At 54.2% G+C, this 26,809-nt stretch overlaps 1 protein-coding gene across 6 annotated transcripts in view; it reads right to left on the bottom strand.

Moving 5' to 3' along the window:
* The window catches only part of ZNF385C (zinc finger protein 385C), a 185,585-nt gene that overhangs the window by 117,781 nt on the left and 40,995 nt on the right, over positions 1 to 26,809 (bottom strand). For all 6 annotated transcript variants that reach the window (XM_065577944.1, XM_065577945.1, XM_065577949.1 and 3 more), the window contains exon 2: positions 1,886 to 2,125. In XM_065577944.1, the coding sequence (XP_065434016.1) occupies positions 1,886 to 2,125 (240 nt within the window). The remainder of the gene's footprint in view (positions 1 to 1,885; positions 2,126 to 26,809) is intronic.

Below are 26,809 nucleotides of genomic sequence, written 5' to 3'. Positions count from 1 at the left end.
GAAAAGGCCCTTGAAGTAAAGAAAACTGAGGTGTTCCCCATTCGCAAAACAAAATGAGAAACACGAAGTGACCCAACCGTACAAGGGTTTGATAGAAGAATCCTAGGTGGAAAACCAGGGCACCGCCATGCACTGTCTGACTGGGACTATACAAGGAGTTGCTGCACATGATGGGAATTCTCTGCAAAGGACTTTACATCACAATACCATACGGCACAAAGTCTCACGTACTGAGCACAGCCCAGTGGCCATCTGGCCACGGAGAAGTGAAAGACCCGATCCCACGAAGTTCTATTCAGGACAAGCATGACGGCTGCCAGCTGTGAATTTGGCAATAAATACAGGAAGCAAAAATGGAAAACATGAGCTGTAACATGGGTCTAACACGGGTGCAGGGCTGTTTGAATTAAATGGAAAGATTACCTCTTGGCTTTTAACTGAGTAGTTCGTGGTACAACATATCAAGTAACAATGTCACAGCAGGTCACAAATCACTGTTTGCTCACCATGAGACTCCAAATGAGCTAACAACAGACAACGGCCCACATTTCACCAGTGACACGTCCGTGCAAACACCATGCCGAGCCCTGACCACGCACAGCCAAACGGAGCAGCAGAAAAGTCAGTACAAATGGCAAAGAATTGTATAGAGAGACAACAATGGTGGATTTAAGGGATCTACGTGCGAATACTGCACAGTACCTCACGGTGCTTTATTAGGGTCCCCACTTCCGAAACCCACGGGCAGCAGGATTGCTGGTGAAACTTTTCAGAAGCGCCTAAGTCCTATTGATTTCCACTGACTTTTTGCATTTGACAAGGGCCATTTAAGCAGGGTCAGGCACCTCTCGCGTGTCCCCTCCTGGCCAGGGGTGGCTATGCAGCACCCTGGTTTAGTCACAGGGCCAGCCATCACTTGACAATTCATTTCTCCCCACCTGGTGCAGCAAATAGGTTGTGTCACAGGGGGAGTGGGGCCCATCTCCCCTTCGAGGGCCAACCTGCCCGGGACAGCGCTTCTGAAAACTGATCCTTCACTCTTAGCACCAACATCTAATGAGCTTCGTGAGCCAAAGGGAACCATCATGAGGTAGTTACAAAAGATCGACATGCCAGGCAACTAGACCAGAAGGAATAAAATGACACCACTAAACAGGTAGCCCCATTGCCAGGGGAGGAGAATGTCCGAATCCAAATGGAGCAACCTGGCCAGGTAACAGCTACCCCATCCCCAAGGGCGGCCGGCACGGCCATTCCTGTGCACAAAAGGCCAGAGGGGCTGGCACAATGTGTACAGTGTGGGGGCCGAGAGCCATTGACCCAAACTGTAAACCCTGGATCTGATGGAAACCACGTCAAGCCGGGGGGCGCGGCAGCCCCCAGCACCTCTGCAAAAGGCATCCAAACAAACTCAGAGTGGACGCTGGCGACCAAGCGCTCGTGTACGCACGGGAACAACACGCCGACGCCGAAGAGCGGCAAACACAGGCCGTGCGGACGGGATCTGCCTCCGCAGCTGAACAGGCCGCAGCAGAACATGGCCCGGCCACGCGGCCACCAAGCCATCCGGGTTCAGAGATCCTCGCGAGCGACAGCTGTCCAACAGGAGGCGGAGACATTCCTTTATCTGGGGGCTTGGGGTATCCCCCCAACTCCCACCCCGACTGGCGGGATTCACTGGGGGAGGCTAGCGGTTGGCTGAGACGGTGGGTTTTTATATACAACAGCAGTCGGAATCCAGGGCAGCAACCCCAGCCACGCAACAGGGCCATTAGTCGCCCCAACGTACGGCCATGACGACAGGGGCCGGGCCCAGCGGCCAGCCCTTCCCAGCGCCCCCGGGCTCCAGCTGCCCTGCTGGGAGCCCTCCCGGCCGAGCACTCACCTTGGCCCGCCGGCACCTTCCCTTTGCGGAGCTGCTTGAGACGTTTCTGGTGGGATTTGCCGTTGTAGTGGATCTGCGCCTGGGCGGCCGAATTGAGTTGGATGTTACAGACCTCGCAGAGCGTGAACGACTGGTGCTTCTTCTCCCGCTTCACGCGCTGCTCCGACTGGCTCCCCGCCGGCTCCACCGGGTGGAGCCTGTTCTCAGCAGGGTGGGACAGGCTCAGGGGTCGCTTCATATCTACGGGAGGAAGCACAAACCCCCCAGTGAGCGGGTGCTTGGATTTTAAAGGGACTGAGTCCAAGAACAGGGGTTCAGGCCAGGTGGGACTTCCCTTGCACTGACACAAGGTGGGTTTAGGTCACACACCTGCCTGGCTTCCCAGCCTGCCTCGGTTCTTGCTCTGATTTGGATCTAAGGAGATGGGGTATGGCAGAGGCTCCCGAAGCAACAGGAACAGCATTCCTAGCTCAGGCATGAGGCATTGCCTAATGCATAAGCCGTGGGGAGCTCTGCATTTCTGGGAGGATACAATGGGCTCGGGATGGGGAAAGAAGGAACTTCCCTAAAGTTCCCTGACACCAGCAACAATCCTGGTGTGAATGACAGATCTCTACGCTCCTCAGGGCTGGCCTGTGTCCTCTGTGCATGGAGAATTGGATTTCAAATCCACTTAGCCCAGGCAAAAGATCTCACCCTGGGAGATTCACCTCCGGCTTTCTGGAGGCGAGTAGCTAATCTCTCCCAGGGAGCAGGCAGGTACAAGAGGCTCTGGCCTGAAGCCAGCTCATTGTCCACTGCAAGGACATCCCAAGCTGCATTTTCGTTCCTGTGCTAAGTGGGTTCTTCTCCACCCACCCGCAGGCCCATCACAGACTCTGTTTTTGGGGGCACCGCTTTGCACTCGCAGCGAAACACACCTGCCAGCCCAAATCCTTCCATTTGGACCTTACGTCCCCAGTGCCGCCTCTGACGCCTTGGAGGTGCCAAAAGGTGGGGTTTGCAGCTCCGACAGGGAGGCCCCTTTAAATAGAATGACCGCCGCCCCCACCCACACGCTTCTGTGCCATACGTTGTCTTGCCCCCTTTCAACTCAAACACTGGTGTGGGGGTTGGGAGTTTGGCCATGTTTGGTGGAGCTTGGAATCATCTTCGGTCCACAGGCACGCCGGGTCTGGGAGGGCGGCAGGAGCCAGCCCGGCACAGGATATTGGGGGGCAGCTGGGAAACTGCTCCCAGGGAGGTGCTCGTTCACCCAGTGGCACCACCGTGCCGCGACAACGAAAAATGGTGCCCTCCGAGACGTGCCGGCGCTGAGGGAGAGGCACGGCTGCACCCCAGTTTGGGGGCCTGTGGAACATTTGCAGCCCATGAAAGGCGGGCCCCAGAGAGGTGAGAAAGATGGAGCCCGCGGCTGGTGTTTGCCACACACTCACATACTGTACAGACAGCCTGAGACACCTTGGGGGCAGCGCAAAGACCAGCTGGCCAGAGGGGTTCTGCTCATGTCTGCGGGACACAAGGCAGGTCCCGGCGTCCTACTAGACAAGCTCGTGCCTAAGACCAGGAAGTGTTATACGGGATCGACTTGCTCAGCAGCAGCTACGCAGCCCAGCGGGGTCTAGTGAAGGGGTTCTCAGACGTTTGTACTGGTGCCCCCTTTCACACAGCAAGCCACTGAGTGCCCCCCCTTATACATTAAACACACTCTTTAATATATTTAACACCATTATAAATGCTGGCGGCAAAGCAGGGTTTGGGGGGGAGGCTGACAGCTTGCGACCCCCCATGTAATAACCTCGCGACCCCCTGAGGGGTCCCGACCCCCAGTTTGAGAACCCCTGGTCTAGTGGTTAGAGCACAGAACCGGGCACGTAGATTCGTACAACTAAAGGCCAGAAGGGCCCATTCTGATCATCTAGTCTGACCTCCTGGCTGCAACAGAGAATCGGGGATTCCTGGCACTTCAGGTTGAACGTAAGTTTGTATTTCTCCTTGCATGTGGTGGTGGCGTTAATACAGGGCCAGGCTGACACCCCCTCCCGGGCCCATTCAGGAGCCCTCCGCAGTCAGACACGGGGCAGTGCTGCTAACCCCAAGAGCCCCGAGGCAGTGACTGGCCCAGCCGGGCCCAGAGGCGGCGCGTCCCGTTAGCGGGCACTCCCGGTGCTGCCCTGCCCGGCCCCCTGGTCTCGAGGCCTCCCCCACCCTATCTGCAGAGCCGGGGTGTCTCCCGTCAGGGTCACGGAGTTCAAGGCCATTTCATCCGACTTCCTGTACGACCCAGGCCTGAGCCTGCCCCCCAGCTACGCCTGCACCGATTCCCTCTGCTCCGAAACATTTCTCTAGGCCTCCCGCTAGGGGCCCGGGGAGCAGGGGAAGGGGGAGAGGAGGTGACTGACGAAAAGAGACCCACGACCTCCCCCACTCCCGCGCCAACCCCACACACTTGGTGGGCAAACCAGGTCATTCGTCTGGGGTTCCCTTTTTCAGAGCCCACCCTGGGACGCCCACTGAGCCAGGTTTTCAGAGATGCTGAGCTCCTCCTGCGGCTCTGGCTGGCGCGGAAAGACACACAGCAATCGTTGCACCCGGGAAATGGCTTTCTGTAGATCTGTACAAATCCGAGATGAACAGCAAGAGAAAGGCACTGACTGAAAACACAGCCCCGAGGCCGAGGGCCCGTCCGGCTAACCGGTAACAGAACGGCTCAGCAGCTCTTCCCTGGCATGCCGTGACCGGACAAGGGCGCAGCACCTCGCAGCAGCCTCAAGATGGAGCAAACACACTTTTGTTCCCTGAGCTGGCAAAAGTTAGAAGTGCGCATAGCTTGCCGGAAAGGGAGCAGCGTGGGCATGGCTGGGACCAACTCTGGAGAAAGGCAATCAGGGGCCCTAGGAACCCCATGGGCCAGGGCCACTCCCCCAAGGCCCCACCCCATTGTCCCACCCCAAGGTAGCAACACGAGAACCCCAGGGAAAGCAGCAGGAATGGCAACGGGGGGTGGGTGGGAGGCAGCATGTACCCCACCAGCTGCTTGTCCCTGCTGGGGTGGGGGCTGCGCCCGCTGCACTCTCCCACTCCTGCCACTCACAGTCCTCTACTAGGATGGGTTGCCAACACCCCCCAGAGCAGCGGTCTTGGAGTTAACACCCTCTTGAGATGCACTGCACAGTTCAGAGCAATTGTCTCAGGCTCTCTGCAAACTCAGGCAGACATTGCCACATTGGTGACTCTAGAATCACATTTCCCAGCTTTCCTTTGCAACTATAAAAGCTAGAAGAATGAAGGCTGAGAGTCCGGTGTACTCCCATGACTCCAGGAGCCAGGGCCTGTAGTGCATGTGCAATGAGACTTAGTCTCATTGAAAGTCAATGCCTAAATTATTATTATTGTCTGAGCTGTGTTAGCACCTGGGAGCCCAGGCATGTGCTAGGTGCTGTACAAATACAGTGACTAAGTTTCTGACTCACGCATCGTCATTAAGTCACAGCAGGCTCCGAAGGGGCAATCCAAGGAAGAAGCAGCAGCCAACACGTCTCCATGGGGAGGTGACTGGACTCACACCTCCAATGGGGAGCGGGGGGCAGCATACTGAGCTGGTCATGGCTGCAGGGCAGCGTTAGAGCCGAAGCAGATAACGTGGCCCCAAGGAGATAGGACGGGCTCGCATGAAGATACTGGGAGAGAGGACCCGTGAGGCCCATTAATGAAGGTAGAAGACGACCAGTCAGTCCTGGTCTGTACACAGCTGGGTGACCGTCCTGAACCACCCTCTTCGAAGCGGCCTCCCAACGCCAGGGAGGGAGTCGTTTGGACAAACAGGAGGTAACAAAGCACGTGTCCCTTGGCAATAGTGGGGACAGGAGCACGCTGGCCTCGTTCAGCGTCACTGTGCCCCACGCACGGTTGTTCATGCTAGGGCAAAGCAAGTGTGAAACACTGCCACCCTGACACGGCAGCACGTCACACCCGCCGCCTGCTGGTGCACGCGATGGCACACGACGGAAGGCGGCAAGGGTAAACCGGGCTGCAAGGAGGCAGGGATGAGCAATCTGCAGCCTGGGACCTGCAGGGAAGTGGCTGCGTTCACACTGAGCCAACGGCGACTCTCCGAGAGCTCCGGTCAGCATCCAGCAACGCGCTACACCTGGGCATGAAGCCATCAACCCCCAGGGAGCCTAACGGCAGTCTGCCCCCTCAGCAACACCGCAGCATGTCGCACCTGCTCTCCGCCCCATGCCAGCCCTCCAGGGACCAGCAAGTCACACCTATGGTCTTGACCTTTATCTCCAAAGCACTCAAGGGCCTAGGTTGCATCTAAGGTTATCTAAAGCTCCAGGACAAGGAACATGGTGGACAACCCCACTCCCCAGGCACAGCAGAGCTGTCCACAGCAAGGACACGTGTGGGACACAGCGCTTTCCCAGGGGCCAGTGCAAGACGAACGCCTGTAAAGACCAAGAACCATCCAACCCTGCAGCACCATCCTCTCCAAGTGACGGGGCGCTGCTCTGATCAGCCTTCGCTCACACACTCAGCACGGTGCGCCCGTCACTGCCCCAGAATGAACCCCCAAACAAGCCCCATGCTGCTCCCCCAGGTCTCCCCTGGGGAGAGCGGAGAGAAAGGACGGACCACAGGTGACAGGTGTCAGTCACGTCGCTTAATGCACGACGGGAACGGTCTCAGAAACGACGGCGATACGGGTGGTATAAAAACCTTCACAGGACAGAACAGCATGGTTTGACGAATTAGCGATAATTACACGGAACAATCATTAGAACCGTACTGTAACTCCACGTCACAATACAACGGGGTGGGCGTTAAGTGGGGGGAGGGGTTGCCCATTGTTAGCCCAGTTCAGAGCTTTCCCAATATCCCCACGCCCAGGTCCTGATATACGTCAATCATGACAAACTCCAAGGGACCCCTGGGGCTCTCTTGAACCCTAGAATGAGCTGCGGGGCCTGGAGAGGCCTGGAGCTCTGCTGTTCGCTGGACACAGCACACACACTGGCTTTTGGTACCCAGTTCAGACCCAGGGAGGTCTTGTCTGCAGAAACGTTGTACCGTCGTCACTACAGCTGTACCGTTACAGTGATACAACCAGTGTTGTGCGGATGCAGTTCCAGCAGGGTACTTAGACTGTTACAGCTATTCCCACACAGGAGGGGGAATCAACCACACCAGCATACGGCACCTTGACGCGGCCTAACTGCCTCCCCCGTAGGGGTTGTCATGACATCACCATAAACTATATTGGTGAAAAAAAATCACGCCTCTAGCCCACATAGTGACACCACTTTAAAAGCTGCGTGTAAACCTGGCCTTGGGGTCTAGAAGCTTTCTCCCCCACACCCCTTTCTTATATTGGTTTGAATTTCTGGCCCACGTTTTCAACAATCGGGTAAGCTCAGAATCCCTAAATCCTTATTTAGCCAACTAAACGGGCGGCGGAGTTCTGAAAAATGCTGTGCCCTGGAGCGAATGGGACCTGGTGGGTACTTGGCCCTGCTAAAAATCAGGCCACTGATTTTGGTGGAGGGACTCAGGTTAATTTTAGACGCTTGGCTAATTTTTTCAGACTCTCGCTCGTGAAGTCGGAAAGAGCGTTTGCCAACTCTGGTGATTCTATCACGAGTCTCGTGGCACCGCGAGTCTTTCTTTAAGTACCTATCCCTGGTGGAGAAAAACTCAAAACCGGGACCTCCACCGAAGGCTCAAAATAAAAGAACCCACAATGTCATGATTTTTAAGCCAGTCTCGTGATTTTTGACTCCTGGGTTTTGAACACTTGTGATCGTCACAAGTGCTGTGGAGCGGAGTTTTCCTGCTGTAAGAGCAGGGAGTTAAACACCAAAAACGTTGCCTGGTCAACGATGGAATCCTGCAATTTATGGTCCCGAACCACAATGTACGACGGCCAGGGGGGCCAGCTGCACTGGGGTGCTCAGACGCTCATGGGCACTGACATTATCGACGGACACAGCAGCCAGTGTGGGATTTGTCGCTTGCCTCTCTGCTCCTACAGCCAGGAGCAGCCGGTGGAGCTAAGGACAAAGCAGAGAGGGACTGTGACGAGTGACTGAAAGGATCCACGCGGCGTGCATTCCTCTCGCTTTCTGCCTTTGATTCCTTTCAAAGGGACTCTTAGGGTTTGGGTGGGGTTGTTTTTTTAACCTTTTCTTTTCTCCTTTTTATTTTTCATCTGACCCTTTCTCCAGTTCTTCCAGCTTTTCCCTCCCCTGTTTCTTCTGGTTTTCAAAGGCAAAGCAAGAGAACAGAACCGCGGCATAACAGGTAGGGGAGGCGAGAATTAGCTACACAAGGTCTTGGAGTGACACTGCTAGGAAGTCTCTGGGGGCGAATTTTCACAGCACGGCCATTAGTAACTAGGTCAGGTGCGTAAAAAAGGTGCAGGCGCGGTTCCTGTGCTGCAAATCCTGAAATCCCTCCCGGGCAGACGGCAGGCACGGGGGCTAGGCACCAGCACCACCTAGGTCCTATTTTGAGAGCCTGGGTGGCACCTGGGTGGTATCTAGGCCTTTGGTGGGTCTTATGCCAGGTTGAATTTCACACACTGGGTAACGGCCCCTGCAGATGGGGAGTCAGCTCGGCACCCCCAGCTGCTAGCACCGCCCGGTTTGCACACCCATGAATGCTGGTGTTCTCTGGGCACACCCTCTGCGCCTTCCTGGGCAGCTTGTAGAAACGGCTCCTTCCCCTCCTCCCCGGCACTTCACTGACTGACAATACACACAGGACCTGAGATGTGGGTTTGGTCAATCTCCCCAGCTTGGTCCTGGCACCCGGCACGGTGCTACTGCTGATACAGCCCTCAGCACCATGGGGGCAGAGTCCCCTACGAATCACTGCTGGATTCGGTCTTCGCAACCCCCGGCGAGCTCGGGCCGTGTTTATCTCCGGGACACAGATGGCAACTGAGAGGCAGATGAAGTCACTTGTCCAAGGTCACCCAAGGTGAAAGTCTGTGGCAGAGTTGGAAACTGAATCCAGGGTCTCTCGAGTCGCAATCCAGCGCTTTGTTAACGACACCCGCCTTTTCCTGGCTGCTCCCTGTAGCCCACACGGCTCGGGACCAGCATCCCAGCCCCCCTCCCTCCAGCCTCAGCAGGCAAACCGAAACTTACCCAGCATCAATGCAAGACAGACTCTAAGGAGACGCGGGTCTGGAATCTGGGCCTGACGATGCACCACAATACACCAGAGAACCTTGAGGGGAGACAGCAACCCAGCCTCACGTGTCCCGACACAGCAGCCGCTCGCGACCTCCGTTGCTGCGGCAAGACCGGTTGTGTGTGTGTATTTCCAATGCCCTCCCGTTACCGTTCCGGGTATTTTCACCATGACTGCAGCCACGGCAGCCAAGCTAAAATTGGAATGTTATCCGGACTAAATATCTCAACAATCTCGCTGGGTCTTAAAAAAGGACCCGCTGTTGCCTTGATTAGACGCAGCTCCTCGTCACGGCTCTCGTTACAATACTGAAAATGTCTGCTCCAGCCGCGTGCTCGCCTGTCTCATTCACTTAACTTCTCCGGTGCCTCCGTGTTCGTTCCGCTTCTCAGGTGTCAGATCTGTAATTCGGCGATTTGTCGCCCATCCAGGCCCACGGATTAGCCCCGGAGACTCGTGTTTTCACAGCTGCCGGCTGCTTGGCTGAAATAGGTGAAATTCACCCCAGCCAGAGGGCTCCCCTTCAGTCGTCTACGTGCATTCTCTGCACCCCAAAGAGAACGGTGTCGCTCTGTCCAGAGCTTGTCTGGCCCATGCGCTTACCATCCCCCTATCTGAGCCCCCTGCCAGCTTACTGGAGTGTATCCTCGCCGACGCCAGGTGAGGTAGGCGGATAGCATCCCCAGTATACAGAAGGGAAACTGAGGTACAGAGTAGATTGAGTGATTTGCCAAGGTCACACAGGACATCTGTGGCTGAGCCAGGGTTTGAATGTAGGTTCACTGGAGCCCCATCCAGTGTCCTAACCCACTAGACCACCCTTCCCCTCTGGAGGGGCGCGTGGGGCCTCGGCTTACAGCGACTTTTCAAGGGGATCTGCAATTTCAGTTGACTCTTAATAAGATCAGCGGTTGCTTGAGTGCAACAGGTGTGGTTTCCACTAATCCCCTGCCCTCCCCCCACCAACCCTTAAACAGCCGCTTGGCAGTGCCAGCTTCTGCGTTCGCCGATGCCTGTAGCTCCAAGAGGCACAGAGGCTGAGACAGGGCACAGACCTCTGGCTAATGGGGGCAGGAAGCAGCTCTCCTTGGGGGCAGATTCCCCCATGGCTGCCTCCCGCAGGGTGTCTTACACCTGCCCCTGAAGCAGCTGGGAGTGGCTGCCGCGGGAGACAGGACTGGGCTAGATGGCAATTCCTAGGGAACGGCTTTTACACACGAGACTTTAGCCACCGTTCCAGGTCGGCCGACAGATCTGGTCACAGGCGGGCAGGCAAAAGCGTTTTCCCCACTGGAGCAGATGGGTTTGGGTCCCCGGGAGACCAGAAATTGCCTCCCTGGAGCCACAGATGGCAAAGCAGGGAGCCGGTCTCCTGACGTCTCTGAAAAGCTCCCTGACAGATGTCTAAATCTCTCTGAAATAAAAGAAGGTCAGAGTCACGACCGTCATGCCACCAGAGCGCCTGGCAGCAAGGCACTAAGTGCTCCCGTGAGTCTCTCTTCTCAGCGTAACGCCCGCTGGGCATTTACGGGTGAGGCCACGAGAAAACAACGGGGCATGTGCTGGGCTGCCCGGCACACACGAGCCAATGCCAGCAGGGTGATGAGGGGCAGAAGCCTGGTGAACAGCCAGGTCTGAGCTGCCAACGTGGACGGGGCAGGAGCCGAGAGTGAATGGGCCCCAAGAGAGTGTGGCAGCCTTGGGACGGGCAGGGAAAGCCAGAACTCTTCGGGGACAGAGGGGCAAAGTGAGGACAGTGAGTCGTGTTGCTAAGGCACTGGCTGGGGACTCAGGAGACCTGGCTCTGCCACAGACTCCTTGTCTGACCTTGGCAAAGTCTCTTCATCTCTCGGAGTCTCAGTTTCCCCATCTGTAATAAGAGGATAAATATTCTCCAGCCTGGGTCAGACTAGGTGATCGGAACAATCCCTCCTCACCTTAAAATCTAGGAACGGGTACAGCAGGAGCGTGGAGGACAGAGACAGCGTTAGAGCTCTAGGGGGCAGCAAGAAATAAGCCGAAGGGATGAGAACTGACACGCTTTGCTCAGGGAGCCTGGGCTGGGAAATGGAAGCAGACAAAGGGTAAAGTTTTCAAAAAGTGTCTAAGTGACTTAGGAGTTTAAATCTCACTGCGACTCAGGCTACATCCACACTGCAACCAAAGCTGTGTCCTAACTGCGGCTCGCTAACACCGGATAAAACAGCAATGGGGGCACAGCACCTCAGCTTTAACGCCCGGTCGCAGCCTGGGCTGGCACTCACGCTGCTGGGTCCTCACTGCTGTTTTAAGCTGGATTAGCCAGGCCGAGTCGAGAATGCAGAATTACAGCCCCCACCAGCATCTTTGCTGCTTTACAGGGTAAATTTTCCTCTCCAGACCCTGAATACAGCAAGAAACGGTGGGGCAGGGAAGTCTTAATGCAGGAGCAGCAGCTAGTTTATAAGTTTAAGGCCGTTTTTATAGACTTGTATCACAGTCCATAACCTCGGGTCTCTCCCTCTCTCTTTTTTAAACAACACCATAATCACACGTCGCAACAGGGTGTAACACAGAGACAAATGCGAGAGAGAATTTAGAACCGGAGGCATTAAACGTCTAAAATAAATAAGAAATGGACTATTTTATAGCCAGCGCTCAACTGCAGAGCTCATCTTCCCCCCCCGGAGCAGCCAGATGGACATTAAGGGGAAAGTTATGGAGTTAAATCTCTCCTCGGTCTGGGAGCTGAACTGAACACGAGCCTGGATTTGAACTGCCCGAGGCTGTGTTTAGCCCCAGAGAGGTTTACATTCTCTCCCTCCCGACATCATGACTTATCTTATCCTCCGTGCGTGTTTTGTAGGCGGGACCAAGGCGGCAGGACTCCTGGGCTGTATTCCCGCCTCTGTTGCTTATCCCCGGAGAGTGAAATTCTCCCCTGCACACAGGGTCTAGACGGGACTGAAACTCGGAGCCTTATTTCGGTGGTTTAAGCGGGTCCGAGCAGGCACAGAGCAAGCCCCCGAGCGTCCCGCTCGGACGCATTAGCGCTGAGTTACTGAGTCAGGCCCAGTGGAGGATTATTTTGGGAAATTCAGTTCACGTAACTGGGTGAGGCACCACGGCACGCTCCCATGGCTTCCTCAGAAGCATCATGAAACTGAATGAGCTGTGCTGGGGCGCTGCGCTGCAATTTGCCCAGCCCGGTCCTACGAAGAACAGCAGCAGGGACAACACACACAGTGGATTTCACCCAACTCCCTCTCTTGGTTCTGGCCATTCTCCTGTTATCAAGCCTAATTGACTCACTAGATTCATGACATCTTTGTCCAACCATATGAGACAGAAACAGGGGTTAAATTACCCCAACGGGCCATTACGACGCCACCAGAAAGCTGCCAAATCAACCTGAAGTTGAAAATCCCGGTCATATTGATTTGGGATTTAATGGGGGGTGAAATGTAGGGAACTTGATGAATATGGAGCAGCAGGTTAGAGCATTCATCATCTGCATTTCAGCACGCGGGCTGCAGCGGGCGGACAGGCCAGCTCCAATTTGCTGTCAATTTCCCAGAGAGACATCTTTATCCTCTCAGGGGGTTTGGAGTCAGGGCAGCTTCAGCCCCGAGAATGGAAGCCACAGCATATTCAGCGGTGCTGTTAGCAGCCCCAACCAAGTGACAGCCCCATTTCACACAGGGGGAGTGGAGGTCCAGAGAGATGAAGTGACGTGACCAAGGTCACACAGGGGACTGTGGCAGAACCAGGACCAGAACCCAATCTCCCACGTCCCAGTCCAGTGCTTTTAGCACAAGCCCATCCTTCCTAAACAAAGTCAGCAGAAACGAGCTCTCGTTCCCATCTAGGTCACCAGTGTGAATCCCCCCGAGCTTGGTGGTGGACGGACACTTCCACCCCCTGAGGGCTGGATGTGGAATGGTGGCATCCAGGCCAATCTATCAGCAAAGGTTCCACTAACCCGCCCCTCGCTGTGACTCCCAGCAGGAAGGCCAAGGAAAGTCTCCGTGCCCACCCCCAGCTTGTCCTTGCAGGCATATGGGCAGTGGAGGGGCTGGCACCGCCCCCATGCCCTGCTGTCCCTGCTCTGTGGATAAACACAGAGTCTCTTTTCCCTTCTGGCTGCAATCGGCCTCGGGAGGGAAACAGCTGACAGCTCCTAACCTTAAGAGCAAAGACAATGGTGGTAGCAGATTAAAGCAGGCGAAAGCCGGAGTGAGGTGGAGATCAGGCCCTGGACGGCACCAGCGCAGCTCTGCTAGCCATCGACGCCTGGCTCCATGCCCTGCCCAGGCGACCAATCCCTCCCTTGCTCCCCTCGCTGGAGCCGCACCAGTGCTGAATTAGGCAGCTGGTTTTTGCTAGCGCAGATGCACCACAAATGCACGGCTCCTGCCCTCGTCTTCTCATGTGTCCTGGCCTAGGTGGTGAGCTCTGGGGTGGAGACGGGCCTGCTCCATGGGCCAGTTTTCAAGAGAGCTCCGCCCATTGGAAAACCTGGCCTTTATTTCAGCGCTTAGGCAGGAGTGGAACTCCTTGGACTAGCTAGCCCTGCTGGTGGCCGCCAAGAAGCTGAAAATCTGGTTCCAAGCACAATAAAGCACCTAGGTCAAACCAATAATAAATCATTCAAATAGGAAGTCGCACCCCTTCAGTACAACGGGTGGCAGAACGTCCCTCTGGATCAGCGTGAGCAAAGGCAGAGTCATCCCAGAAACAGCGAACGTTCCTCAATTTATTTTTGATACAGAGTCAGCTTCTGGAAATGACCCTAGAGAAAGTTCTCTGGCTTTACTGCCCAAGTGCATGCCAAGGAACTGAATTCCACACCCAGCTCTGACACGGACATTGGATCACCTTAGGCAAGTCACTTAACCTCTCTGCCAGCTTTCCCATCTCAACAGCGGGGCGAATACCAGCGCGGCACCGGGCGGGTTCCAGCTTGCAAACTGCATTAAGGATGACAAGTGCCCCGTATTTCTAGTCAGTGCACCATGCACTAAGGCAGCAAAGAGACGCTTTCACACTAACCCGCTTCAAATCTAGGCAAAGCAATCCCATTTCTGGTGCCAGGCAGAAGATCATGGCTACCACCCAGCCATGAACATGAGCCGAGGCACCAAGGAAGTAACACGATGATCATCAAAGGACAAATTTGTTAAAAGAATCGATCTCCCTGGACTGCATCTCACTCAGTGCCCCTGGAAGGGAAGGCCTGTTACCGGACTAAACTCCAATATGTTAGTGCAACTGGAGCATCTTCCTTCTCAAGCAAAGGCTTTATTCCAGCCACATTCTCGGGGTGCCTGCCGAGACGTGTAAGGCCCACCGCCCTGTGCACTGCAAACTGACTGCCCCATCTAGCGTGGAGACGCATTCGTCCTTCCTGAATCTGCGCAGAATCCGATGCATCTATTCATGCCTCATGAGGGCATTTGGAGGTATTCAGTCCGGGCTAATTACAAACAGTGGGCCACATCGTTGGGGTAAATCGGTGTCACTCAGCCAGAGTCAATGGAGTGATGCTGATTTACTCCAGGTGAGGATCTGGCCCACAAACGACTAGTAACTTTGAAACCAATTCTACTCCAGCATTCGGCTCTGACAAGTAAGAAGCGTGGGACAAACACAGCCTTAATGAATGCAACCCAAACTGGCTCACAGTTTGTGCTATGCCAAGTAAATCACCGTTATAGCTCGTCAAGTAGTCCCGTTAAAAGCGGTTTGCATATAGCAAGTAATTAGCCGATATTTTTATAGCGCTTTGAAGATGTAAAGCAGGGTATAAGTGCTACTAAAGCACTGTGGAAGTACTATAATATCTTAACAACTATATACACAGTAGAAACATATATTCTTATTGATGGACCAGACACATACTTATAGTTCAGCAGAAGCCACCGTAAACCCCTGAATGCTGAAGTCCATCAGAACAGAAAATCCATATTAAATGCTACTTTGGGAGCTTTTCCTACCGCCACTGCAAAGGATCTGGTCATTTCTTTTTCCAATCACTTTACTTGAGAAGTAGCTTTTAGTGCACTTACGACCGATAGATTTCCAGCCAATTCTTCCCAGCTTCATTCAGGACAAATGGCTTTAAAAAGGTGACACTTCGTATCATGAATCTAATGCACTACAAGGCTCTTACCTGAATGGCACCAAACAGGCAGTTTTCCCTGCCCGGCTGCTTCCCGGCACCCCTCTCCTCCCGTATGAGATGAGAGAGTTGAGGAGACGCCCTTACCCTACGACAGACTCCACGGGAGAATTTCTGACATTTGTCTCATATTGCAAGGAGCACTTGGCCGCAGTTCGATCACCACGAAATCAGCTGTTATCAGCAAGCTGCGAACAAAGCCCCAGGCAAACAGTGGAAGTTCGGTGCCCGCTTCGCAGCAAGTTTCCCTAAAGCCCGGAACATCACATGGGAGAACAGGTGCCAACTGGCACGCGGCTGTAACTGTAGCAATTACCTTGAGCCAAGAATGGGGAGAATGCACCTGACATCAGCTCGATCGGGGAGTGAAGAGATGGGAAGGCTCCCGGCACCGGCTCTAAGGTCATGCCCCGAAAACTCTGATGCTGCCTCATGCAGGGTCGCGGATTGCTGCGATAGGGCCCCAAACGCACAGCTCCCAGCACTCCCGAGACGGAGGGGGCAGGCACCGCAGGAGGAGCGAGGCGCCGGGTCTGCTTTGAACCATGCTCCGTTTGCTCCCCTTCTGCAGGCACTAGGGCGGGGAGGTGACGGGGCAGCCAGGACTGCACATGCTTTCCCTAGGACAACCCAGCACATGGAAGATCTAGGCACCACTTCCCCCTCTCCAGCGACAGAGGGTGTTCTGGGCGCATAACCTCTGCTGAGCTTCTGGCTGGATTGCTCTCAGCCCTGACTTGGCAGCTTGGCCTGAGCGCTCCCCCGGGGCCCGTCCCCCATCTGGCGCGGTTCCCAGGGCTAGAGCACCCCAGGCATAGCGGGGTTCTGCCAAGGCCGGCAGGTGGGAGGAGCCGTCAGCACACTCTGCTCCTCGTCCTTTGGCCATTCACATGGGACTTTGTCTGCAATGACCTAAGATGCACCACCCTGGCTGTCACCTCTCACCTCTGCTGGGGTCTTCTTCCCCATCCCACGACAGCGAACAAGATTTGGGATTCTCTGGCCCTGGGATTCAACGATCCCGACAGTGCCTGGGCCATCCTTATAGCTCTTTGAGCTCCTCAGGACAGAGAGCGATGTTGTGTTGTGGGTGTGTCCAGGGCCTAGCACAAAGGGGTCCTGTCCATGCCCCTACCACGATACAAATAAATAATGCTCCTCTCAGTACAGACACTCGGTTAACTGCTCAAACAGGGTACGACTCGCTCACACGCAGAGGGTGTCTAACCACGAGAACTGGGGTCAGGAGAATTCCCCCAGGGAGACGGACCGGGACCCTGTGGCACTGGCCTAAGTCACCAACCTGGTTTATTAAGAAATGAGACGTCTGAGTTCCATGCGGAGGGGTTGGGTTTTTTCAAACTGAGCAATCTCGACTACAATCAGACTTGCTGTAGCAGGAAACTTGATTGCGTCTAATGATTCCACAAGTGACAAACGAACAGACAGTTTCCACCTAATTAGGCTTTCCCCTTCTGTGGGAGGCTGAAAATCACTGCAACAGACTTTATTTACAAATACAGTGTGTGCTGGGACATATTTGGCCCCGAGTTCTAAGTCTGACCATATCATCTTTCCCCGCTTTCTGAGCTCGTCTGCTAAATTGTCAATAATACAAGAGCCGTTACTTGACAAACGAGATCAGGGTCCAGTTCCACTAATTGAGCTTTTCAAAATTAAAAACCACAAGGCAGATCTGAGAAAGGCACTGTGGGTTTGCGGTGGCTGCTTCGCAGATCTAGGAATATCACAGGTCCAATCCTATCCTTAAACGACCTCGGATTCCAAGCAGACGTTCCCCCGCCTCTCCCCACCGGGGAACAGAGCAGAACGCAGTCCTGAGACACGCCCGTGTGGCGAGAAGCTGGAGACCGTCGCCAGCTCTCGGTTGTGCCAGGGCTGTCTATTTTCTGCACCAACAGAATACCAGCATGATGTGGGCTGTCTTCTGCGTTAGCTCCGGAGAAACCACAGCAGGCCAGAAGGGTACTCACTGGGGGTCGGGGAGTTAATTTTTTCACCTCTTGGGATAACTTCCTGAGTGCTTTGGGGTCTCACTTATTCTGTTAGGCCAGCTCCACACGCACTGTTCTGCACACAACGACCACAGCAGCATCCATACTGGTAATGCTGGGAGCCTCTGCCCAGATCGGCGTTATTACATGGGGTGGAGGCTGTCAATGGGCCCCAATGCAGGCCACTCACCCTGCCCTGGTACCCCAGAGCGACGCCAACCCCGACCCATTCCACTCTAGGAGCACTTTGCACTGGTGTAGACAACGGGGCAGCAGAGAACTCTGTCCTCGCTGATTAACTAGCTTGACCAAGGACCAGCAGGGACCAAGGGGAGCAAGAGAGTCAAGGATGTGGTCAAAGGCCAGGCAAAACATGTGGGACTTTACTTCTGTTTTATAATCATAAATGAGGGAAAAGTGGGTTTGGTAAAGGTGCGCTGTCCTATGCATGGAATGTCCTGTTCTGGTACCACTAATTAGCTCCATTATTTCCCCTGGCAACTTGTTACGAGGCAGGAGAACACAGATCTTGCCTGGATACTGACCGATCCTGGAAACAACCCACGAATCTCTCTTGCACCAGCATGGGGGGGAACAAGAGCCAATGTATGTGCAGAGAGTTTGACACTTAGTCCAAACAGATTCAGCTGCAAACGTTAGCACAGCATAAAAAGGCAGAATCGGAAAGCTGGAGAAGAGAAAGATTCACCGTCTGGCTGTTGTTTCCTTTGAACTCTGCCATGCAGATTGCAGACAGGGAAATGCACGGGACAGTACTTTTAGGGCAGGCGTCACAAGATCCTTGCCAGTTTGTGTATATCAGCACAAAGGCCAGAGCAGAGCAACCCACTGCACCCTGAACAGCCTTGATTACCTTCAGGACGTTGGCAGTGCCCCAGCGTTGAGGAGTTCAAAGCAGAGTACGCTGCGCAGATGCCAGCCCCACTCTGCACCAGTGCAGTGTGTTTACACTCGGGGATTGCACTGGCAGCTACACGGATGCAAAAATCCCTGATGCCAACTACGCCTCAGTCACGGAGCCTTCGTAGACCCCTCCCAAGCATCTTTACACCCAAAAGCCGCTGTTGCCTGGCTTCAGGGCAGCATCTTTCCCCCAGCAATCCAGTGCATCTGCTTCAGTCTTGCTCAGCCTTTGTTCATCTCGGCCGTGGCCAGCAAACTCCTCGCAGAAAACCTGTCCCCCAAATCAGGCTGGCTAGCAGGCAAGAGCGAGCCTGCCACACGTTAGAGCAGATGGAAGAGAAGGGGGCTCTCTCGCTGTCTCTGTAGCAGGAAAGATGTTCCCTGACTACACCGGACTTGTCAGCTGGGGGGAAATGAAATAGAACCAGCCGATGTTACTTCTTCCTTGGCTCTTTTCCCTACGCTCCGAATCAATTGCTGAGGACTCCAGCAGATGAGGAGCATAAGGACTGCGCCCTGAACTGGTCACAGTAACACCACAGTGGAGGCTCATAACTCAGTGCCGCTGGCCTAGAGCGGGACATACTGCTGTGGTCTCTCTCCATACCCAGGGCCAGGCAGGAGGGGAGGCCACAGTTGAGGTTAAAATCCTGGGGAGTTCCGGAGTCAGTCCCGGCTCTGCTATAATGACCTGGGGCAAGTCCCTACGTCCACACTGCATGAAAACACCCCGCGGAATGAGACTCAGCGCCCAGGCGGCATTCGAACCAGCAGTGTGGACGTTCCCGCTCGGGCGCTGAAACCCCCGGGCGGGAATGAATACCTGGCGATTTTTCACGCCGTTGCATGGACCCGCGGGTGCTGACCCTGGCTCGGAGACTCGCTACCACAGAATAGGGGTTGGGTTTTTTTGCAGCACAGATGTACCCAAGCCCCAGTTCACCAAAGCACCGAAACACAAGCCTGAATCAGTTGGGCTCAGCACACGCTTAAATGCTTTCCTGACCTGGGGCCTCAAATTCTCTATTCCAGGTGCTCAACAGGCCCCTGTCACCACAGCATCCGGGCACCTCACAACCCCTTGCAGGGCAGGCTATCATCCACATCGTCCCAGGCAGAAACCGAGGCACAGAATAACCCATGGGCCTGCCAGAAAGCCATTGCTCCATTGATCACCCAAGCAAGCTAGATCATTGCATGCAGATAGGAATCGGCAGTATTCCCCTCAGACAGGAGCACAGACACGCTTCTGGGAAGAACTGTTGGGCCACCGTCCATGCGGCCGGGGGCAATCGACCCCGGGGGTTCTGCTGGAAGAATCCTTTGATTGCTGTAATGTTTTTACAGTTGATGGCATCGGGCAGCTCTCACTGTCTGTGCCATCAGCCTCTCAAAATAGATTAGAGGCGTGCAACCTGATGCAGCCCCTATGCATGCTTTGGCCGCGCTGCTCCTTCAAGGCTCTTCCCAGTCGCTACAAACAGGTTTGAAAATCCTCCTGAAATTAAATCCTGACACCGCTTGGGAGATGGCAGGGCCCCCTCCTCTGGACGCCGAGTTGGCTCTGGTCAGTATAATAAAGCATGACCTTCACGGCAACCCACGCATAAATCCATAAATAATTAGCCTGGCACTAAAACACATGACACGGGATTTTTTTGATTTTTTTAAGTTCTAGGAATCTGCTCTTCTCGGTGTCCCATTCACAGTAATCCCCACACAATCTCTTTAGCGGCTCTCCTCGTTAGCCTGGCCACTTAGCGCCACATTTTCACCAGGGCTCAGCACATCTGGAGACTCTCCATAAGCAGCACAACAGGAGACATTGGGTGTGGCTGTGAGGCCACGTCCTACAAGGGGCTGAGTTCTCCTGCGCAACTCCAGCCGCCAAGAGCCTCCATTGCCTAACACGGACAACTTGAACAGTACCTCTAGGTCAGGTTTAAAGCCTACAGAATCACCCCCAAAAGGAAGGGAACTTGGTAAGAACAAACCCACAGAGGAGACCAGGCAAAACTGTCTGCAGAACACATTACAGAACCTCCCTCTTTGAAAAAGCCTTTCCGCCATAAAATATTCCCCACAAAAACACCCCTTCCAACCCACATCACAACCCTGATCCCCCGGACCCCAGCCCCGACACCACTTCTACCTCCGAACCCCAAACCTGATGCCCCCTTTCACCCTGAACCCCTACCCTGATGCCCCTTCTGCCTCCCAAAAAAACCTACCCTGAAAAAGGAGACATGCCAGAGACTCCATGAAGTCCACTAGGGACTTTGCTATGGTTACTGATTTTACACTGGAAGACCAGACACTACGGCGATGGGCGGCACTATAAAACCCCAACATAGATAAAGACACTCAGTGAACACGAGAATCCATTAGTCATTGTCCTTTCAGTCTTCTACAACCCAGGGGCACAGGTCCCATCGCGCTCAGGGCCTGAGCTCAGTCCCTTGACGTCAGTGATTTGGATAGCCTTCGCCTTCGCCCCCTTCCGCTAGCATACCGACCTTGACTTTGATGGGCTTACTCCAGATTCACACTCGTGTAAAGGAGATCAGAATCCGGCCCAAGGTCAACAACTCTGGAGGTGGTCAATGATTTTTGGGTGCTCACCATGAGACAAATGGAGCCTGTTCCCCCCCTCCCTCCCAGAAGTGCTGGGTTCCCACAGCTCCCATTAGCTTCAGCTGGCCCCAGGCACCCGACACCTCTGGGCACTTTGGGAATGGTTTGGCCCCTGGCATGAACAGCCTCCTCCCCTGAGCAAGCCCAAGGCGGTGGTGACATTTATTATAAATTACTCGCAGGAGACACAGCAGCAGTGGCACGTGCTCCCACAGAGCTGCTCTTGTTTCCAATGAAGTTACAGAACAGTTCCCATTAAAATACAGCAGCGCAGCCCCTGGAATCCATGTCAATAACCCGTCTCCTCAGTGAACCTGCCAGAACTATTTTCCTTTCAAGAAAATACAGGCAAACATATGCCTCAAGGAAACAAATTTAGACTGATGAAGCATTGGCCGCGCCGCGCGCTCTCTCTGGGCTCTTTGAAGAGGACGTCAGTATATTCCTGGATTCTGTGTTTGCCGCAATCAGAGTGAGATTATCACATTCAACTTTAAAAGTCTTACTTCAAAAGGAGTGCCAACGACTCCTCCTCGCTAAATGACGCCCAGACTAAGCTATGTTTTGTGCTGTCCCCATTTAAAGAGAGGCAAAGCCCAGCCCGGAGCATTCCCATATGAACAGGACATACAGCTTCTATTTTCTAGCTAGCCAAAAAAACAACCCCAGTGTTCACTAGAAATGACGTTGTCTCAGAAGTGCCCTGACACACCTGTTACCCATGAGACACGGCTCTCTGCCACCTGTGAGTCCAGGAAAGCGGGGCCAGGGCAGTGTGTACTGTACTGACTTTCCAGCCCACACAAACTCGAGTGCCACATTTGAAACAGTTCTATGATTTCCACCGCATGTGTCGCTTGTAACTGTAGACAAGGGTCAGCATCGCTTGGAAACAGGCAGCCATTACCAACTAAGGACTGCCGGCTCCGAAAAGCAATGCTATCCGCCATTCGCCGCCCATGGAATCGCCACTAATACGACGGTGATCCAATCAACGGAGCAGCAGCAGCTCTCCTCGCTGTGCAAACTGCTGCCTCAGGCCTCACGAGCCTTGCTCGTGACAGGAGCGGGGAGCAGGGTCACCGGAAGGAATCCAGTTGGGGGCCTAAAGGGCCAGGTGTATGCTCGCAGGGGGACATTTTTAGGAATTAGCTTGTTGCTGTTGCTCCTTCCCCAAATGTGACTTTATAACTGTTAAGCACGAGGAGTTCCACAGACTAACCCAGGGGTGGGAAAACTACGGCCCGCAGGCCGGATCTGGCCCGTCAGAGCTTTGGCTCCAGCCCGCGGGATTGCCCCCCGTGGCGCCGTGGGCCCTGCACCGCTCTCAAAAGCGGCCGGCTCCACGTCCCTGCAGCTCCCAGGTGGGGGGAAGGGGCAGAGGGCTCCATGCGGTGCCCTTGCCTCCAGGCACCACCCCCTGCAGCTCCCATTGGCCGGGAACAGGAGACCGCAGCCAATGGGAGATTCAGGGGAGGTACCTGGAGGCGCGGCAAGGACAGCGCATGCGGAGCCCTCCGCTCCCCCCCACCTCCAGGCAACGCAGTGCTTCCTGGAGCAGTGCGGGGCCGGGGCCGGGGCCGGGATGCAGGGAGCCTGCCCTGGCCCCAGTACATGCCACTGCCACCCTGGAGCCGCTTTAAGTAAGTTGCGCTGGGCTGGAGCTCGAACCCCTCCTGCACCCCGCCCACCAACTCCCTGCCCTAAGCCCCCCTCCTGCACCCCGACTCCCTGCCCTGAGCCCCCGTGTACACCCCGCACTCCTCCTGCACCCCAACCCCCTGCCCTGAGCTCCCTGCTGCACCCTGCACCCCAACCCCTGCCCTGAGCCCCCTGCCGCACCCCTCCTGCACCCCAATCCCTTTCCCTGAGCCCCCTCATACACTCCGCACCCCTCCTGCACTCCAATCCCTTGCCCTGAGCCCCTCCTGCACTCCACACCCCTCCTGCACCCCAATCCCTTTCCCTGAGCCCCCTCATACACTCCGCACCCCTCCTCTGCCCCAATCCCTTGCCCTGAGCCCCTTCCTGCACACCGCATCCCCTCCCACACCCCACACCCTGGCCCTGCATACAATTTCCCCACCCAGATGTGGCCTTCGGCCCAAAAAGTTTGCCCACCCCTGGCCTAACCCCAGCTCCACCACAGACCTAGTGAGTGACTCTGGGCAAGTCCCTTCCCTCTCTGTGCCTCTTTGGCCTCCCATGCGCGTCTACTCAGAATGCAGGTCTCTGGGGCAGGGCCTGGGTCTGGCGCTGCCTGGCACAAGCAGATGGGGGCACCGAGGTGCTACTATAATACAAACAGATAAAACCTACATTAAATATGTAATGCTGCAAAGCATGTCGTCTAACATCCCCTTCTAAACTGTATCCGGGACAGACAGTTCTGCTGGGATGTATTTAAGTCCACATTGCATTTAGAATCCTTCTCTTAACAATCAATCCACGCTTTATTAAAAAAGATTATTCACAAAACCAAAACAGAACTGATCTTCCAAACGAAGTCTGGGTAACTGGATGCATGTTGTAAAGATTAAACTTTTAGACACCCAAGGAACCCGTTAAGGCAGAGATTTGTGCCGTATCACCAGCCGCAAGGGTTCAAAAATTGTGAATCAGGCCCCCAAAATAATGAGATTAAAAATACCAGTAAAAGCGATTTTGCGTGATTTAGACCGGCCTTCTGATTTCTGAACCTTTAGGGTGCGTGTTTCCAAGCTTTTCCCTATAACCAGGCGGTCTAGAAACTTACAACCACTAAAGCGGAGAGTGTCCTGTCATCTCATGACTCCAGGAGCTCCGGCTTCAAGGAAAACACCAAACACCCTGAACCGGTGCGAGTGGGTGACATCGCTTGTGCCCGTGTGGATTCCTTGGCGGATCGGAGCCTGTAACTGATGTAGCAGCTTGAGACACTTCAGTGCCTCTCAGCACAAACTCCAGCCCCTAGTCTCCCTTCAGCAAATCACTGGCTACACTAATGCTTTCCTCAGTGAGGCAAAGGCGGATTAAATACAACTAATCTCCCCCAACAAGCTGGAAAGCCGAATCAAACTGAAAAATAGTAACCCTTTCCCTGCTGTAGTCACAACGGCCATGAGCAAAATGCATCCAATATGGGCTCAAAGAGGTTAACAGTCTGGGGAGAGAAAATGAATATCCAACACATATTTTAAAAACAGATTTTTGATTATTTCTACATTCAATGGCTAATCTTTTTTTATACTCGTTTTCACAATTACGTTGTATTAGCTCCTCTAGAACCAGACTAAAATGGGTTGCTTAACTTCTAAAAACACGTTTGACCAAATCTGATACAAACTACTTTCCTGCGTTTTCTTTCCTTTGTTGTGAAGTTGTAGAGATTTAGCTGCACCCTTAAGGATGGGGCAGGATTTCCTATATTAGCTGTGGGAAACACAATAAAGTGTCCAGTGAGCAAGAGAATCACAACACACAATACATATTAAGGGCCTAATTCAGGAAAGCACTTAAGCAGATCCTTCACTTAACCCAGGTGCCTAACCTCACCAATTTCAGCGGGAATGAAACACCCCCCTAAATGCCTTCCCGGTGCTGCCAACTCTCGCAATGTTAAAAACATGCCAAGCCATAGTTGGTGGTTTTGCCTAAGGCCCCAGCTCCTGGAGACAAGCGATGATGTGAGAATCTCAGCTTCCGTTTAAAAAAAAGCGTCAAGGCCACCTCCTCAGCGAGTGTAACTTCTTGTGGAACTAGGACAATTTACACCTGCAGAGGATCTGGCCCTATGTTTTCAGCCCACGTGGCTTCTGCTGCCATCACGCTGTTCACTCTGCTTGTGTGTCAAACCCCTACCCGCATCCTGTATCTGTCTGGTCTGTTCAGACAATATTACCTCGCCGCTCCCTGTCTGGAGCTTTCGGTTTCCTCGGCTTATACTGAGATTGTAAGCTCATTGGGACAGGGGCTGCCTTTTTGTTCTGCTTGTACAGCACCTAGCGCGGGGGGGTCCTGGTCCATGCCTGGCTCCGGGGCACTACAATAATAACGGTTGCACAGAAATGCAGAGAAATCTGACTCTAGCTCAAAAGCCAGATGACAAATAAAAAGAATCCCCCGTTCGCCAGGCTTCCTGAAATCTCATCGTTCTGAAGACGATCTCATGACTCGGGGTGCGGGGGGAAGGCTGACTCGTGATTTCTGAACACGGGGTTGGTGGCACTGCTTTCTTGGATCAGGGCCCAGGGTGGTAAGTGTCTCCTTTGTAAGGATGTCCCAGGCTTTCCCTGACAACGTCCTTTTCAGAAAAATATGTTCATATGAATGCAAGAAAATAAACTGGTGAAGCAATTTGCTTCCAGGCCCTTCTGACAATGCTCCCCACTAGCCCTTTACTTCAGCCTTGGTGAGCTACCGCAGACAGCGCTCCGTGCTGGGCAGCGTATAATCTTGGCGTTTGCGGATGATTTGCTGGCTGGCAAGCCCACCTGCTAATCCTGGGAGCAGACGTTTTTCCCCAAGACGGCACAAAGAGCGAGTGGAAGAAATAATTCATTTCGTTTGAGCTGTGCAGTGGGCACGTTGTCATGTCACCACTCTGACAGCCCCATAATACAAACAGAGACGCTTGTTAGGAGCCTCAGCCCAACGTGATCAAAGAGCCGCTCCATTCAGCGGTAAAAAACCGAGCTAAATCAAAGTCTTTGCTTATCTCTCCTTATGAAAGAAACTTGTGAAAAATGCTTCCTGCAAGGCAATTAGTAACCAGCATCTGAACTACTTACTGTACGGGCACCAATCTCTCTGCTGCGTTTGTTACTATCTTTATCCCAGTGCTATAAATGCAAGCAGGTGGCACCAGAGTTTCGAGTGCCCTCAAAAGAGAGCCAGCTCCGTCATCGCTCAACCAAGGAATTTAATTACTTTGGATCAAGCTTTTTTGTTGTGCGGGCAGGTTGTTTGAATCCATTTAGGAGGCTGGTGCGTCCTTTGAGGGGCTGAGAGACCAAAGAAAAACACTGCGTGGACCGGAGCGCTGCTTCTGACTCCTGAATCCGAGGGCCAGTCTCGTCCGGCTCAGAGCAAGGTGCAAGGAGCTCGGCAGTTATGGGCTAACCTACCTCCCAGGGCAAATTTCCTCCAAGTCCCCATCAGCCAGAGTTTGGATCTGTGGCAGAATAAACTGGGGGCTCTCCTTCGCCAGAGGGGCCACCCCCTCGCTCAAAGGAGGCGGCAGTATCTCAGGGTGTTCGGAGAAGGGCAGGGCGTCTAGGGAATGAATAATCTGGACGATGCAGGAAGCGGACGTCCGGTGCGTTGTTTAGCTACCAGCCTAGCAAGGGGCCAGGGTTTTTGTCAGCGTGAGAAGACAATGAGTTTACTGGGAGAGGAGATGACCGAGAATTTAGGATCTTCCATACTTGCTCTTCCACCGCCTCCAGCAGACAGCTCCATAGTCAGAGACCCTCCCTCCTCTCCCTTTCCACCCCTGCTAAACAGACACAAAAGGCGACAAGGCACCGGGTGTCACAATGGCCCAGCTGGGATCCCCCGGGCAGAAAACACGAGCGAGAGCCGGCACTGGAGCGCAGGATGAAAACGCCCGGGTTGGGCTGTCTGCAGATCTGTTCCCAGCCACCAGGAGCAGCGGGCGGTAGAAGTTATGATTTGTATTGTGACAACGCCGGGAGGCTCTGCTCCGGATCAGGGCCCCATTGTGCGAGGTACTGTACATGGCTAAGAGTCAGTCCTTGCCCTCAAGAGCTTACGAGCAACACAAGGCAAAAGGAGAGGGGGAAGGGAAAGGGGAGCCATAGACAAACACAGATTTTCAAAAGCCCAAGGGATTTAGGCTCCTACATCACTTAGGGGCTTTTGAAAACTCTGTTCAAGGATCAGAACGCAGAAATGCTGGCTAGACCAGACAGCAGGGTGGGGGTGTGTGGAGGCTCAGCTCAGGATAGAAAGCAGGCCTGCAGTCTGCTTCTCCCTTAGGGTATGTCTACA

Source organism: Chrysemys picta, chromosome 24 (assembly GCF_011386835.1).
Source record: "Chrysemys picta bellii isolate R12L10 chromosome 24, ASM1138683v2, whole genome shotgun sequence".
Taxonomy (NCBI): domain Eukaryota; kingdom Metazoa; phylum Chordata; order Testudines; family Emydidae; genus Chrysemys; species Chrysemys picta.
This window is presented reverse-complemented; position numbering and strand designations above follow the sequence as displayed.